This window comes from Emys orbicularis, chromosome 24 (genome assembly GCF_028017835.1).
Source record: "Emys orbicularis isolate rEmyOrb1 chromosome 24, rEmyOrb1.hap1, whole genome shotgun sequence".
Taxonomy (NCBI): domain Eukaryota; kingdom Metazoa; phylum Chordata; order Testudines; family Emydidae; genus Emys; species Emys orbicularis.
The window spans coordinates 7,924,278-7,940,949 of NC_088706.1; the positions used below are offsets into that span (position 1 = coordinate 7,924,278).

Sequence of the window (16,672 nt, forward strand, 5' to 3'; positions counted from 1 at the left end):
ACAACATTGTCAATCTTTCCAACCACACACTTAGCCCAGCAGAAGAGTCTGTCCTATCTCGGGGACTCTCTTTCTGTCCCACCATCCCCACGAACACGATACAGTTCTGCGGTGATCTGGAAGCCTACTTTCGTCGTCTCCGACTCAAGGCATATTTTCAACGCACCACTGAACAGTGCACTGACCCACAGGAACCCTCCTACCAACACTACAAGAAGAAGAACTCTGCGTGGACTCCTCCTAACGGTCGAAATGACAGACTGGACCTCTACATAGAGTGCTTCCGCAGACGTGCACAGGCTGAAATTGTGGACAAACAACATCACTTGTCCCATAACCTCAGCTGTACGGAACGCAATGCCATCCACAGCCTCAGAAACAACTCTGACATTATCATCAAAGGGGCTGACAAAGGAGGTGCTGTAGTCATAATGAACAGGTCGGATTATGAACAGGAGGCTGCCAGGCAACTCTCCAAGACCACATTCTACAGGCCACTATCCTCTGATCCCACTGAGGAATACCAAAAGAAACTACACCATCTGCTCAAGAAATTCCCAGCTACAGTACGGGAACAAATCTACATGGACACACCCTCAGAACTCCGACCAGGGGTATTCTATCTGCTACCCAAGATCCATAAACCCGGAAACCCTGGACGCCCCATCATCTCAGGCATTGGCACTCATACAGCAGGATTTTCTGGCTATTTGGTCTCTCTCCTCAGACCCTACGCTACCAGCACTCCCAGCTATCTTCGAGACACCACCGACTTCCTGAGGAAACTACAATGCATTGGTGTTCTTCCTGAAAACACCATCCTGGCCACCATGGATGTAGAAGCACTTTACACCAATATTCCACATGAGGATGGACTACAAGCTGTCAGGAACAGTATCCCTGATGAGGCCACAGCACGCCTGGTGGCTGAGCTTTGTGACTTTGTCCTCACTCACAACCACTTCAGATTTGGGGACAACTTATACCTTCAAGTCAGTGGCACTGCTATGGGTACCCGTATGGCCCCACAGTATGCCAACATTTTTATGGCTGTCTTAGAACAACACTTCCTCAGCTCTCGTCCCCTAGTGCCCCTCCTCTACTTGCGCTACATTGATGACATCTTCATCATATGGACCCACGGACAGGAGGCCCTTGAAGAATTCCACCTGGACTTCAACAATTTCCACCCCACCATCAACCTCAGCCTGGACCAGTCCAACCAAGAGATCCACTTCCTGGACACTACAGTGCAAATAAGTGATGGTCACATAAACACCACCCTATACCGGAAACCTACTGACCGCTATACGTACCTACATGCCTCCAGCTTCCATCCAAGACACATCACACGATCCATTGTCTACAGCCAAGCCCTAAGATACAACCGAATTTGCTCCAACCCCTCAGACAGAGACAAACACCTACAAGATCTTTATCAAGCATTCTTAAAACTACAGTACCCACCTGGGGAAGTGAGGTAACAGATTGACAGAGCCAGATGGGTACCCAGAAATCACCTACTACAGGACAGGCCCAACAAGGACAATAACAGAACACCACTGGCCATCACATACAGCCCCCAGCTAAAACCTCTCCAGCGCATTATCCACGATCTACAACCTATCCTGGCAAATGATCCCTCACTCTCACAGACCTTGGGAGGCAGGCCAGTCCTTGCTTACAGACAACCCCCCAACCTGAAGCAAATACTCACCAGCAACTACACACCACACCACAGAAACACCAACCCAGGAACCAATCCCTGTAGCAAACCTCGTTGCCTACTCTGTCCCCATATCTACTCTGGCGACACCATCAGAGGACCCAACCACATCAGCCACACCATCAAGGGCTCATTCACCTGCACATCTACTAATGTTATATATGCCATCATGTGCCAGCAATGCCCCTCTGCCATGTACATTGGCCAAACTGGACAGTCCCTCTGCAAAAGAATAAATGGACACAAATCGGACATCAGGAATGGTAACATACAAAAGCCAGTAAGTGAACACTTCAATCTCCCTGGTCATTCTATTACAGATTTAAAAGTCACTATCATTGAACAAAAAAACTTCAGAAACAGACTTCAAAGAGAAACAGCAGAACTAAAATTCATTTGCAAATTTAACACCATTAATCTGGGCTTGAATAGGGACTGGGAGTGGCTGGCTCATTACAGAAGCAGCTTTTCCTCTCCTGGAATTGACACCGCCTCATCTATTATTGGGAGTGGACCACATCCACCCTGATTGAATTGGCCCTGTCAACACTGGTTCTCCACTGGCGAAGTAACTCCCTGCTCTCCATGTGTCAGTATATAATGCCTGCATCTGTAACTTTCACTCCATGCATCTGAAGAAGTGAGGTTTTTACCCACGAAAGCTAATGGCCAAATAAATCTGTTAGTCTTTAAGGTGCCACCAGACTCCTTGTTGTTTTTGTAGATACAGACTAACACGGCTACCCCCTGATACTTTATACTGCAGTAGCATCCAGAGGCCCCCAACCCAGACGAGGGTCCCACTCCTATGGGGAAATAGAGCTAAACTTGCCTCCTGGAGGTAGTCCAATTGGACCATTAACTTCTGTTAAGCAAGTCTTTGGGGCCTGAATATTTTAGAGGCCAGGGCCGCACGGTGCATTCAGACACCCTAATTGGTGCTATGCAGTGCTCGGTGCTGTACAAACATGGACAAACACATGGTCCCTATTCTCAAGCACTTGTCTTTTGCACTGTGTCCTCCACACTGCCTACCAGCCACTACTCCAGTATCAATAATATTGTTACCAGATCAGCTTAATGCACCGTGCAAATCGTAAGTGCCTTGGAACTGGGGCTGCTTTTGAGAATGAATTTGGAGAGGCCAGTTGTGCGCTGGAAGTGTTGAAAGCAAACACTTACAGGCAGTTTTGAGTTATACCATTAATTCCTTGGCAATTTTTTATTTTTTATTTATTGTTTCAGGGTATTTTTTTTTTTATATGTAGGCTTGGAAGGATTAGATTTTTACCGGTAAATGTCAATACACATTGATTTCCCTGTACACACACAAACCGATGGAAAAAAATATTTCCATCGATAATAATAGCAATGTACAGCTAGGCAAAGTAAGAAAAATGTTGCTTGAGAATTGATTAGCGTTTGATTTATGACTAAAATTTTGATATATGAGGTTGACTGTTTTTAAACAGTTATAAAGCTTTCATTTTTCCTGCAACTGTGAAAATGTAACTTGATAAAAAGTTTGAAAAATGCTGACAAAGCCCCATGGTTCTGCCCAAGTGTGAACATTTAACTAGATAAAAAGTGTTTTTAAAAGGCTTAAAAATAAACATTGCTGTTATCCGTTGAAATTCTAAAAAATGAAAATCGAATTCTGCCAAGCCTATTTATACAGTCGCTGTTGAAATGATCATAGCACAGTGCTGGATTTATGAGAGAACAAAGTGAATTTCACTTGGGAAAATAGACTGTCTTCCGCATCTACATTTTGCTGTTGATTGACATGGGGGTTTGGCTTTGTGTCTGGTCTGGCTGCTTCAGACTCCATGGTCAGATACACCCTAGACTCTTGGCCAGATACCCACTGGAATGGCTTGCTGAATGCATCTCGGCTCAATGTATCAGTGCCTGAATTGGCTGGATGTAAGTGAAGCTGTTAAAAACCTGCTGGCTGGTGCCTACGCAGAAGCAGTGCTGGAGTTTACAGCCAGGAGAATCACAGCTCCACTTCTGCATATAGAGCCTGTCTCACCATTTAAAAATAACCCGAGTCCAAGAGCGAAACGAGCCATCATTGGCCGGATTCTCCATCGCTCTGCACCTTGGGCCACAGTTTACATTGGACCCAAGTGGGTGTGAAATGCCACCAGACCAGAATGGCAGCATCGTACACTCACTTTGCAGAGGTGTTAAATGACTCCATGAGCTGCAGGCAACAGGGAATCGGGCCATGGTGTTTGCAGCAGGACTCGACACGGGGAATGAGTTCAGGTTTTTTTTCTCACGTCAGCACCATTTTGCAGACTAGACAGCTCCTGTAACACTCACCGACGGTGTAAATAACTCAGTGGGCTGGATCAGCTGGTGTAGTGCCACTGAAATCAAGTCCCTGAGGATCTGGCCCAGCAATATGGAACAACAGAGAAACGGGCCCCTCTGTGCACTAAAGTCTGAGAGGTTTCAGAGTAGCAGCCGTGTTAGTCTGTATCCGCAAAAATAACAAATAACTAAATTTGTTAGTCTCTAAGGTGCCACAAGTACTCCTGTTATTTTTAAAGTCTGAGAGACCTTTTCACTGCTCCTTGCTGTGCTCTCCTAAGGAGTATCGTCACCATTACCACAGAAGCCGATCATTGGCAAAGCCCTAGCAACGGATGCCCCATTCACTTGGACGTTTTCTTGCTTAGCTGAAGGCGTCACCTTCTAGGAGGTGGCTTCACACGCCTTTTGGGGAGCTCCCTTCTAAGTGTCACAGGTGAAACATGTCAGGGAAAAACACTGGGGGGAAAAAAACCCACCATGGCAGCGAATCGCAGAACCCGGGTCTACAGACTTGGGCTTGCGCTATGGTATTAGACCCACCTGTGTAGACGTTCCGGCTCGGGCTGGAGCTCGGGCTCTGCAACCCACCCCCTTCACTGGGCATTAGACCCTGAGCACCAGTCCAAGCTGGAGTGTCTTCCTGGCTATTTTTAGGGCCGTAGCGTGAGCCCAACTCTGTAGAAATTGTTGCCATGCAGGGTTTTTTTGCTGTCTAGACGTGCCCTAAGCCAAGGGTATATCTCCACTGCCCACTAAGCCCGGGCTCTGTCTCATGTTTGAGCCCAAGCCCATCTTCCGTCCACACACAAATCAGTCTGACTCAGGTCAGCAAGCACACAGGGCTCAGGTCGTAGGACCCTGCTGGGGGGTTGAGGGGTCAGAGCTCGAGTCCCGCTGTAACTTGAGTCCCAGCCCTGTCATTTTGCAGTGTGGACACAGCTCAAGGCCCAGACCTGAGTCAGACGGTCAGTGTAGTGCCGTATGGCTGGGAACCGACTGGCTAAGCGGCAGTTCTGCAGAAAACTGGAGATTACAGTGGGTGAGAAGCCGGATATGAGTCAGCAGTGTGCCCTTGTTGCCAAGAAGGCTAACGGCATATTGGGCTGCATTAGTAGGAGCATTACCAGCAGATCGAGGGAAGTGATTATTCCCTGTATTCGGCACTGGTGAGGCCACATCTGGAGTATTGCGTCCAGTTTTGGGCCCCCCTCTACAGAAAGGATGTGGACAAACTGGAGAGAGTCCAGTAAAGGGCAACGAAAATGATCAGGTGGTTGGGGCACATGACTTATGAGGAGAGGATGAGGGAACTGGGGTTATTTAGTTTGCAGAAGAGAAGAGTGAGGGGGGATTTGATAGCAGCCTTCAACTACCTGAAGGGGGGTTCCAAAGAGGATGGAGCTCGGCTGTTCTCAGTGGTGGCAGATGACAGAACAAGGAGAAATGGTCTCAAGTTGCAATGGGGGAGGTTTAGGTTGGATATTAGGAAACACTATTTTACTAGGAGGGTGGTAAAGCACTGGAATGGGTTACCTAGGGAGGTGGTGGAATCTCCTTCCTTAGATGTTTTTAAGGTCAGGCTTGACAAAGCCCTGGCTGAGATGAGTTAGTTGGGGTTGGTCCTGCTTTGAGCAGGGGGTTGGACTAGATGACCTCCTGAGGTCTCTTCCAACCCTGAGATGCTATGATTTTATGGCCTCATTGGCAAGGCTGTGAGACAAGGGTCCAGCAATTGTAAGCCTGGGTTTAAAATGCAGTGCGGAGGCTCAGGTGTGGGCTTGGGAACACCAAGTCCATGAGCCTGGGTCCCCCCGCCCCAGGTTTACAATGCAGTGTAGACATCCCCAATCACAGCATGTTGTGGGCTCCTGTCCAGCCCCCAGGGCTCCGCTGGGCTGGCTGTTCCCATTGCGTCAGTCGAGAGGAGACCCCAGGCTGTAGCTTTATATGTTCCACTCCAAAATCGACCATGAAGCTCAGCGGTGATTGGGGTCTTCCTAGCTAGCACATCCAGCTGGCCGTAAACAGCCGTTTTCAATAGTAACGAATTTGCTCAGAAAGCCTGAGGTTTTGTTACAGATTGAGCTTGCACAGGGGACACTCACCATTTCTATCCCAGGTAACAGCCCATCCAGCTGTCTGGGAATCTAAACAGCCCCGCGAGACCGATGGCATTGCAGGTCTCTTGCATGTATTTAACTTTATGCCCGTGTCCTGCCTTGGATGTGAAATCTGCAGTGGGGTTATGACGCTAGACGAGGCACTGCCGGTGAGCCAAAGAGCTGCCACTGAAAGTGAGGCCTCAGGTCCTAAGTGGGATTGCAGCCGCTCTGCTAGGAACTGTCCAGAGGACAGAGGCCGGGAGCAGAACTCAGGCCTAGGTATTCTTACCGCTGCCGCAGCGCAGCAGTGGGGAAAATGGACTGCATGACCCCTCAGGTCCCTTCCTGCCCTACATTGCTGTGACTCTATGAAACAAGGGTTCCTTTCCTGGCTCTGCCACCCACCTGCTGCTTCCCTTCTCCGTGCCTCAGTTTCCCGATAACGAGTCTCCCCTCCTTGGAGAAGGTGCATTTGTGACAAGAGCCACCTGTTAGTAGCGGGAGTCTCCTCCTCCTTCCCATAGTCTAATTAGACTGCCAGCCTTTCGAGGCAGGGGCTTTTGTTGCTATGTGTTTAGGAAGCAGCTCTTCTGATCTTGATCTGCCCCTCCAGGTCCTACTGGAATACAAATACGGTGGAGCTCCCTGGTGGCAGCTACGAGGGGACGAGGTGTAGGGAACACCCAAGAAGGTGGCCGTGAGGAGACCAGTGAGCCGGTCTCTGGGATTAGAGGTGGTTTGTGCTGCTCTGGTTTTGCAGAGCAATCCCTGTGCGCCGACCTCCTGCAGAAACGGTTGCCTTTGTACCCCTCTGCTGTAGCCCCAGCTTTGCCTCCCCCTGTCACCAGAGCCCAGCCTAGGCTGTGAGATTGAGAATCCCATCAGAGACGGGTCTGATGTAACCCATACGGGGGCAGGCTGGATTCTCAGAGACTCTACATCGGACAGCCCATGGGATCAAACTGAGCAAACTTCCAACATCCTGTCTGGCTTTCTCGATCCCGGCTAGCGGGTTTGGGGAAGCTTGGAGGATCCTGCGGAGACAGAATCCCAGGATTCTTGCTGGGAAAGTATTACATGTGTGGAGTGTCTGTTGTCTGGCTTGCTGCATTTAAACCTTGGTTTATGGCCAATATGCTCCCATGACAACCCCCACCAAAGGGCTGGACTCCAGGCCCTACTCCTCCCCAGCACTCGCCTCTGCCACCCACGCCGACAGAGTAACTCCATCTCCTGGCAGCAGTAGTCTGCCTTTACCCGCTCCGTGGGCTGGAGAGTGGCACAACACACACTTTAGAGCAAGCTGCACTGTCCAGCCAGGCCCCCAAGTTCGCCAGAGTGCGTGTGTGTATGTGTACAAATGGAGACTTCCGAGACGCCGATTTACACACCCAGAGGCCTTTTGCTGGCACCAAGGGTTGGGGGTGGGGGGACTGCAGGAGCTGATTTGAGAGGCTGTTTGTGAAAATACAGCCCACATATCCCTGGGGGTGGGAGGGAGGTTACAGGATCTACCGCGCGCAGGGTTTTAAACTCCCTCCCCTCACGGCAGGGGCTGCGAAGTCCCATGAGGAGCACACCAGAGACAGCGAGCGTCTCTTTGGCGGTCATTGGCAGGGGCCGCGCAGAAAGGGGCATCAATCCTGATTTTCGCATTTCCTCCTCTGGCTCCCGCAGCCTGAGCAAATCACAAAGCCGCTTCACATCTCGGCATTCCTTCCACTCGGCTCAGGCTTCCCCGGCCAAGCTGCGGGGGGCGTGCGTCTCAAAACTCCCCTTTCTCTCTCTCCTGGGGCTTCCCATCAGCTAGCGGCCTGCTGCAGAGAGGCAGAGGGGACAGCCCAGTGGGGAGGTGCGCAGACGCTACTAACGGGAAGGTTTTAAACACTTTTCAACTCAGCCACCGTTTAAACTCATGCGGTCTCCAAAGCCGCCATGTGGCTGGCGGGAATATCCCAGGAGCGCCAGGGCTTAGAAAAGGTCGAGTCAGATGTTTTCAAAGCTGCTGCTTTTCAGCAGGTGCAATTGGCTCCTATTGTATCCTATATAGTATCTGAGTTCCTTCCAGTCCTGCATTAAGTCAGGGGTTCTCCACGTTTTTCTTTCTGAGCCCCCCCAGCCTCCCCCCAACTCTACGGCACACCTGTGCCACAACAGCTGGTTTTCTGCATATAAAAGCCGGCCAGCGTTAGGGGCAGGGCAGTTGCCCACGCCACAGGGGCTTCCGGGAAGCTAAGTTGCTCAGACTTTGGCTTCAGCCCGGGTAGTGGGGCTTCAGCCATAAGCGCCAACTTTCCCCGGCGCCCTTATCCCTGGGGAATTCCAACCCCTTCCCCAAAGTCCCCGCCCCAAGTCCGCCCCCTCCCTGCCCCTATTGGACCCCATCCTCAAATCCCCGCCCCGGCCCCGCCTCTTCCCCAAGCGCACTGCGTTCCCCCTCCTCTCCCCTCCCTCCCAGCCACGGGAAACAGCTGTTTTGCTGCACAAGCGCTGGGAGCTGGGGGGGAAAGCGGGCATGCGGCGCGCTCACCAATTTTTCCCCGGGGGTGTTCCAGCCCCGGAGCACCCACGGAGTCGGCGCCTATGGCTTCAGCTCCATGCAGTGGGGCTTCAGCTTTCTACCCTGGGCCACTGCGCGTCTAACGCTGGTCCTGTTTGGCGGCCCCCCCCCCCGAAACGTGCTCACGGCCCTCAGACCCCTGGTTGAGAACCACGGTGTTAAGCCATGTGACCACACACCCGCCCTGTGTGTGTTCTCTCTCCTCCGCTCGCTAGGAGAAGCATTGCAGTGGCTTGGTTTGATCGTGTGTGTGTTGGGTGGGCCGAAGCTACGTCTACACTGAAACCGCTACAACAGCACTTACTTACTGCAGCGACGGGAGGGGGTTTGCCCATGGCTGTCGTTAACCCACCTCCCCGAGAGACAGCAGCTAGGCCGACGGAAGAATTCAGCTACCACCTAGTGCCGTCTACACAGGGTCTTAGGGGCGGTTTAACGACATTGCTCAGGGGTGGGGATTGTTCACAGCCCTGAGCAATGTCGCTGGGGCGATCTAATGTAGACCCGCCCTGAGCCTGTGGAATGAACTTCCCTGGGAACAAGGGACCATCACAACCCTCCCCACTTTCCAGTCCACGCACAAAGCTCATTTTTTGACCTTGCTTCTGAGCTCTAAACACAGAACAACAGGTGCATGTGCATACCAGCCCATGGGGTGCTTTGAAGAGCAGGACTGTGACTTTGAACTTGATTCAATAGGGCAAAGGTCCAACCTCCGGCAGGGTGCTTGCAGGCTGGACACCTTCCGATCGGTGTGTGTTACATTCAGCCAGCCTGAAATCCACTAGCACGGCAATGAGATGCATTCTGGCCTGAACCTTTTAAAAACTCTGCTCTGTATAGTTCAAACGCTGGCAATTTACACCCTAGAGGTGGCCGCATTTCACGGCCGGGTGAGGTGCTCCCTCTGTGCTGAATGCAGCTTGTCATCACTTAATAACGTGTGTTAGTGTTAGAGTTGCAAACTTTGGCATGAAAGGGGCTTTGGGTAATTGGGACGTTACCCCTGCATGGCTCTTGAGGCTGTTATGTCCCATCTGGGCTCCCATCCCCTAACCTTAGGGTCACCTGCTGCAAAAGATGAATGCCAAGTGGGGTCGTAGATGAGCCAAAATTATCAATCTATCTCTATCGCTCTACCAATCTATCAAGCTAATCATCCCAGGCTCTGCCCAACCAGGTGGGCAAAGAGGACTTCCCCACCACCACCACCCAACGAACGTCAAGGGGGCCCAAATGATTGTCAGGAGGCCAAAATCTGTAAAGTTATCCAGTGTTAGGCAGTGGAACAGCCGCAGATTAGAGAGTCTTCGTTCCTTAGTTAAATTATAGATCACAGCAAAATATTGATACATTTGCCTGATTTTTTCTTTATTAAACTGTTAAAATCCAAGCGTTCCCAAGAATCTAACTAGCCTCTGGACTTCTGATTGGGTTTTTTTTTAATTGCAATATCCAGGGGACCCAACATCCCCACTTATCCCATGCCCCACCATAACGGGACCCCAGAACTGGCCTTGATCTATGTATCTATCTATCATCCGCCTGCCCCTTAATAGTTCAACCAGACCTAAAAATTGCTCAGCTTGGCATGTGGAAGCCACAATGCCCCATGTGCCCCTCATCCTTCTAGTCACTCCCCCATTATCTCCCCATCCAGGAGAACCGGCCAGTGGGAGCTGGGGAGGGCGGTGCCTGTGGGCGAGAGTCTAGGAGCCGGATCTGCTGCTTGAAGCCTGCCTCTGCACCCCCGCTGAGCCGCTGACGGGGAGCCGCCTGAGGTAACCCCACACCCCAATCCCCTGCCCCAGCCCTGAGCCCTCCCAAACCCAGAGCCCCTTCCTGCACCCCAAACCCCTCATCCCCAGCCCCACCCCAGAGCCTGCACCCCCAGCCCAGAGCCCTGACCCCCTCCTGCACCCCAAACCCCTCACCCCAGCCCAGAGCCCCCTCCCACACCCTGAACCCTCATTCCCAGCCCCACCCCATAGCCCTCACCCCCGCACCCAAACCCCTCACCCCAGCCCAGAGCCCCCTCCCACACCCTGAACCCTCATTCCCAGCCCCACCCCATAGCCCTCACCCCCGCACCCCAATCCCCTGCCCCAGCCCTGAGCCCTCCCAAACCCAGAGCCCCTTCCTGCACCCCAAACCCCTCATCCCCAGCCCCACCCCAGAGCCTGCACCCCCAGCCCAGAGCCCTGACCCCCTCCTGCACCCCAAATCCCTCACCCCAGCCCAGAGCCCCCTCCCACACCCTGAACCCTCATTCCCAGCCCCACCCCATAGCCCTCACCCCCGCACCCCAATCCCCTGCCCCAGCCCTGAGCCCTCCCAAACCCAGAGCCCCTTCCTGCACCCCAAACCCCTCATCCCCAGCCCCACCCCAGAGCCTGCACCCCCAGCCCAGAGCCCTGACCCCCTCCTGCACCCCAAACCCCTCATCCCAGCCCAGAGCCCCCTCCCACACCCTGAACCCTCATTCCCAGCCCCACCCCATAGCCCTCACCCCCGCACTCCAACCCTCTGCCCCAGCCCTGAGCCCCTCCCACAACCCAAACCCCTCATCCCCAGCTCCGTTGGGTCGCGGGCATCAACAATTTTCTTGAACTGGGTCGCCAGAAAGAAAGTTTGAAAACCCCTGTCCTAGACTGGCCATAATCACAGCTCCCCCAAACTGGTGCCCTCCCCTCCCTCCCAGAAGCTGCTTTTTGTTCTGTCGTCTCTTGCTTATTCTGCATTTCCCAATTTCAGATTTCTGAAGCTAGTCAGCCGAGGACGGGCAGAGGGGTGTGGGTGCACGGAACAGCCAATTCCTGGTGCAAAGTCTACCCAGCTTGTAACAAATGCAGGCATGTCTCTGTACAAAGCAAAGTAGCAGGCTTGGCTCATTGCAACCGAACCAGCCGGAAATGATCTGTACTAAACCCAGCAAGCTGAGCATGTAACTCCTAGCGGAACCACTTGGCCAAACCGGTCCTGGTCTGGTAGGTCTCTGTCATTTGCAAGGCCCGGCAGGCTTTGCAGAAGTGGATGGTCCAGGAACTTCGCTCGGACGGTTTTAGCCATGTTCGCCACTGGAAGTAGCGCTGGTAGCGTGCTGGGTCCTTGTCCAGCTCCTGGAGGTACTGGGCCAGCTCTTGAGCATTGGGAAAGTCATTGATGTGAATAAAGGCATCGGGGGGCAGAAAGCGCTCATAGTTTTCTCGGGAGGGGCCGCAGACAACGGGCACGGCCCCTGAGCCCAGGGCATTGCTCCAGAGTTTCTCGGTGATGTAGTCCTCATGAAGCGAGTTCTCAAAGGCCAGGTAGAACTTGTACTGGGACAGGGTGGAGAAGTGCTTGTCCCGGGGCAGAGGCATGTGATGGCTGCCGTATATATCCACGTGGAGGTATTTCTTCAGCTCCTCATAATACTGCACCCGGCGGGAGGCTGGGTTCCAGTTACTCACCGCCCAGGCCACCAGCTTGGACTTGGCTGGGATGCTGAAGTTCTGGGGCTGGCTGAGGACCTCCAGCCACCCGTAGGGGGTGAAGATATCAGAGTCCCTCCGGTATGACATGGTCAGGTTGAAGAGGTTATCCATAAAGCCCAGGTTAGGGCTGTGGCTGGGGGACTCCAAGTTGAACCAGATCCAGCGCTGGGAAGGGGGCCGTGGGCCTTGGGGCAGTTTCTTTGGGCTGGAGCACACATCCCTGTGATGCACAATCACAGCATTGGCATTGTGGTACCAGCTACGGTTGGCCGTGATGTGACAGTCCCGGATGCCGAAGAGCTCGGAGCATTTTTGCAGAGCAGCAGGGTGCCCAAAGGGCCAGGTCCACAGCAGGATGGTCAGCTCTGAACCAGCCTGTGGAGCGGTGGGGTTATTTCCAGGCTGGGCTGTGAGTGCTGAGGGATTGCCAGCCCGGGGCTCTGGGCCTGGGTCCCTGGAGGGCCGAAGGTAAGCAAACAAACAGAGGGCGAGTATGAATTGGGAGAGAATAAAGAGGAGGAGGTGCCTGCAGGCTGGGCTTTTCATCTGCTCGCTGAGCGGCATTGCTGGCCTGGGAATGCAGGAGACACCAATGACGGAGGGATTAGTGATTAACGATAACTAAACATGGCGGGGACGAGCGGAACAGAACAATGCCAGGAACTGGCACAGCTTGTTAGAAAGTGGTCACAGATCTGAAGCCCCCAATGAGGCAACATGAAGCAGAATCACTTGCAGACTCACACCCAAGGGCAGACACGTTCTTTGGTGGGCCCACCCCCCACCCCCTCAAACCTGCCCCTGCTGAAATAACCTCATTAGGTAGGATGCTGCACTTGTGGCTAGGAATTACCCAGAGCAAACTGGGTTGCTAGTCCTTTCCAACCACTTAGACCTTATCTACACTACAGGTTACTTCGGTAGAACTTGCATCTCTCAGAACTTAGACATAGCTTCTGCCTTTCGTGGAGGTGGCATTATTAAGCTTTCTCCCGTCAGCTTAGGGTGTCGCCCTCACAAGTGCTACAGTTATGTAAATGGAGCCGGAGCCTCGGGAAAATGGAGATAACCATGTCCAGCTGGCAGGAGGGATTTAGGGAGGCATCAGATAATTCCAGGTTGCAGTTTCACCAGGCCCCTGGTTCAAAATACGGTGGGAGCACCCACCAATTTGGATGTGACTACCACCCCTTTGGCTGACACACCAGGAATCCCAGAGCTGAAAGCGTGAGCTGAGAAGCCCAGGCTCCGTAGCTGTCTGCTATAACACACACTCGCCGGTGGGCTACATAGGATCTTCCAAAGGCCTCGGGGTTTCCTTCACCACTGCCCACCTCAGTTTCTTCCTCAGCCTTTTACTCCACTTTTCACCCATCCCTTTTTGGAAATTTATTTGCATAACAATACAGCAGCAACGAGTCCAGGATTCCTGGTGCTACCTACTTGGCACTGCCATAGTCCCGTCCCTGAAGAGCTCACGCCAAGACAGACGCAGCAGGGAATGGCTTGTCCAAGGTCATAGACCAGACAGCTGGCAGAAGTGGGAATAGAACCCAGGGATCCTGCCGCCTCGGCCAGGGTCCCTAGACCAGGCTGCCTATGATTAGAGAACTTGCCACCCAAACCACAGTCCAGACAGCAGTGAAGAAAGCAACTCACCTCTGGCTTCCGTCCTGACACATTCCTGAGATGACGACAAGTACTCTGGTGAGATGAGTTGAAGCGGCAGGTAGGATAAGAGAACGCAAGTGACGCAAAACAGAATGAGGGCAAAGTTACGGGGAGTGGATTTCATGTATCTCCTGGCCAATTGTTTACTATATGCCAATCAGCTGCAGCCGGAACAAGGTCCCCAAGAAATAAAAGTCCCTCCCTCTTTGAACATCCCCAGCCCATCCCTTTGCAACAATTGTTCTCAAGACTGATATGTTTGAAGATAATTGAGCAGTGACAGCAAAGAAGAGGGAAGCAATTGAACTGGAAACAGCATCCAAAGAGGGACAATATAAGATTGAAACCTACCAGATCTGCCTTCCTGGTTGATGTGACGCTGCACCTTTCCCTGTGAATGGGACGGGCAGAGCAATTCCAGGTCTTCTTGAGCTCCTGAGGTCACTTTGCAGAGCAAGCGAGCAGGGGATGGATGGAACAGTCCTCAGAGCTCTGCCCGGTAAGGCCATCAGCTCCATAGTCGGCCCACATGCCCTGCAGAGCACGGGAACCTGTGCAGAGCCACCACTCTCCACCTTCCATTTCTCCTTTGCCATGGAGGGGTTGCCTAGGCTGATAAGGAGATTATTAATCACCACGCGTTTCAAAGCTAAAGAGCAGATTTAGCCGCACTGCTCCCATTGATTCCAATGTGCTGCCAAACCGCCTTTGAAAACCTCAACCGGGGTTTCAGGCCTGGATGTGTCACCAAGGCCTTCAAGCTTTTGCCTTCCGACTCCTTCACCCCCTCGTGACTCACAGCACTCGAGAGGTGAGCTGGACAGGAACACAGAGTGATACCGGCTCTGCTTGGGGAAGACCAGCTATGGGTCCTGTCCTGCTACAAAGCTCGCCCTCCCCCAGCCCAGGTGAGTTGGTCTCGTGTATCTTAGTCACTGGGGTGAGCCATGCTTTTCAGTTGCTGTGATTGGGGTGAATTGTTTCTTTGTGCACCTGCCTGGCTGCAAGGGGCTGGCATGAAAAGGCCGTTCATGCATTAAATCAGGATGAAATGTATTTAAATGGAAGCACGGGCTGTTTGACTTGAATTACAGTTTCTGGATGGAGGCTGCACCTGGAAGGGGGTGGGGGCAGGAATCAGGCCTGGGATGTTCAGGAATTTGCTGCGAAGGGCTTTTAAATTCTTCGAATCCCTATGTGCCAGGCACAAGGGTCAGGTCTAGAGGTGCCTTTTATCCCCTAGGCTTGACCCCAGGCACATCCTGCAGACTGGAGCAGCTTTTAAGGGTAGGAGTCTAACATGGAGGAGTATGAAAAATATCATCGAGCGAAGGAGATCGATATACTTGGGTTTGGTTTCCCAGAGCCCCTGAGGTCACAGACTCCCTTTCCTGATTGGAAAAGTTGTGTCAGACCTGGGGCTGATAATCCACCCTGCGTTCCAGAAAAGGCAGTGGGTTCTCTGTCTCTCCCCCAGTGAAATGAAGCCCAGGCACTGGGTTTTCTGACGTTCAGCCCTTGGGCGGGCGCAAGATCACAGGGCAGAAGGAGCCTCTCATTAAAACTATCATGACTGGGGTTTTCCAAAGTGTTTAAGGGACTGAAACCACTGCAGTTTCTGGGAGTCCGTCACTGGTATTTGGATGCAGAAGTCCAGGGGTAGTCAATTATTTTTTGTCAAGGTCCACATTTCTTGGTCAAAGTATAGTCAGGGTCCAGATTCCAGAGAAAATAATTGTAAAAAATAACAATAAGTAAATAAAAAATGTTGGGGTCCATTCAAAAGTGTCTGGCGGTCCGGATTTGGCCTGTGGTCTGCCTACTGACTACCCGTCAGGTTCTGAAAATCCCGGCTCATGTGGGGTGCACATACTGGGTGACTGTCAGAATGTTGTGTTCTGGGTACTGCACCTTTAAATGGGTAAGGAACGAGACAGAGCCATAGGACAGAGGACAGACGCACTCTGCTCTCTCCTGCAGACTTCACTTTTCCTTTTTCTTGTTTGCTTGTGCCCCTTCATGTATAATATATGTTGCTGGTGCCAAGGAGTCATGAAGTAAGTGGATCTGGCTGCTTGGGAATTTCCCTAGTGTTGGGCGACTCTCCGGGGGGGGGCATAGAACTGGTGTAGCAGCTCGGCAGAATTCCACCTCCTCCAGCAGCCCTCAGTTTAGGGGGGTGCATAGGGGGCGTGGCTAAGGAAAAAGGGGGCATCCCCATAACTCTGCTGTGCTTTGCCTATTCCTGGTTGCTGGAACAACCCCTCGATTTCATAGGCAGTTGGGTGCAAACTATAGAGGCCTTCAGACTGCTCTAAACTTGCACTGGCCCCAGAATACAGGACGCCTAAATGTGGGACAAAAACCACCTTCTCCCTCACCTTCCTCTCCTCTTGCCCCAAAGCCTCTGGGTGCTCTTTGGGTATCGCAAAATGTAAGAATTCCTTCCGTCATGGGTGGCAAGTGAACCACCCCTTTGGGGAGGCTAGTCCCACGACCCCACCCCTTTTGCCCAAGGCCTCGCCCACCCTCCTGCCAGAGTCCCGAGTCCACTACCCCACCCCTCGCGGCTGTAGGAGCCCCAGCCAGCCTGCCCCAGCCCCAGCATCAGCCTGAGCCACCCCATGGCTTCCCGGCCCCTGGCCGCCGGCTAGAGTTGAGTCCCCGCCGGCTTCGAGGGAGAGCAAGGGCGGGGCCTTAGGGCAGAGCGTGGGCCGGGCCATGGCCTGGGTTAGGGGGAGCCTTAGCCTCCTCTGGCCTTCGATAACCCCCGCCCATGCCTTCTGTGCAAATGGGATTTAAACCCTCAAAG

The 16,672-nt window shown here is 52.8% G+C and overlaps 1 protein-coding gene across 1 annotated transcript; it reads right to left on the reverse strand.

Moving 5' to 3' along the window:
- Positions 1 to 11,664: 11,664 nt before the first annotated feature.
- On the reverse strand, positions 11,665 to 12,753 carry LOC135894132 (3-galactosyl-N-acetylglucosaminide 4-alpha-L-fucosyltransferase FUT3-like). Its single transcript, XM_065422179.1, has one exon. It carries the CDS (start codon positions 12,751 to 12,753, stop codon positions 11,665 to 11,667), a length of 1,089 nt encoding a protein of 362 aa, XP_065278251.1.
- Positions 12,754 to 16,672: the final 3,919 nt, after the last annotated feature.

Excerpts from the sequence above, each read along its gene's own strand:
- LOC135894132 (XM_065422179.1), bottom strand. The coding sequence starts at position 12,753 with ATGCCGCTCAGCGAGCAGATGAAAAGCCCAGCCTGCAGGCACCTCCTC.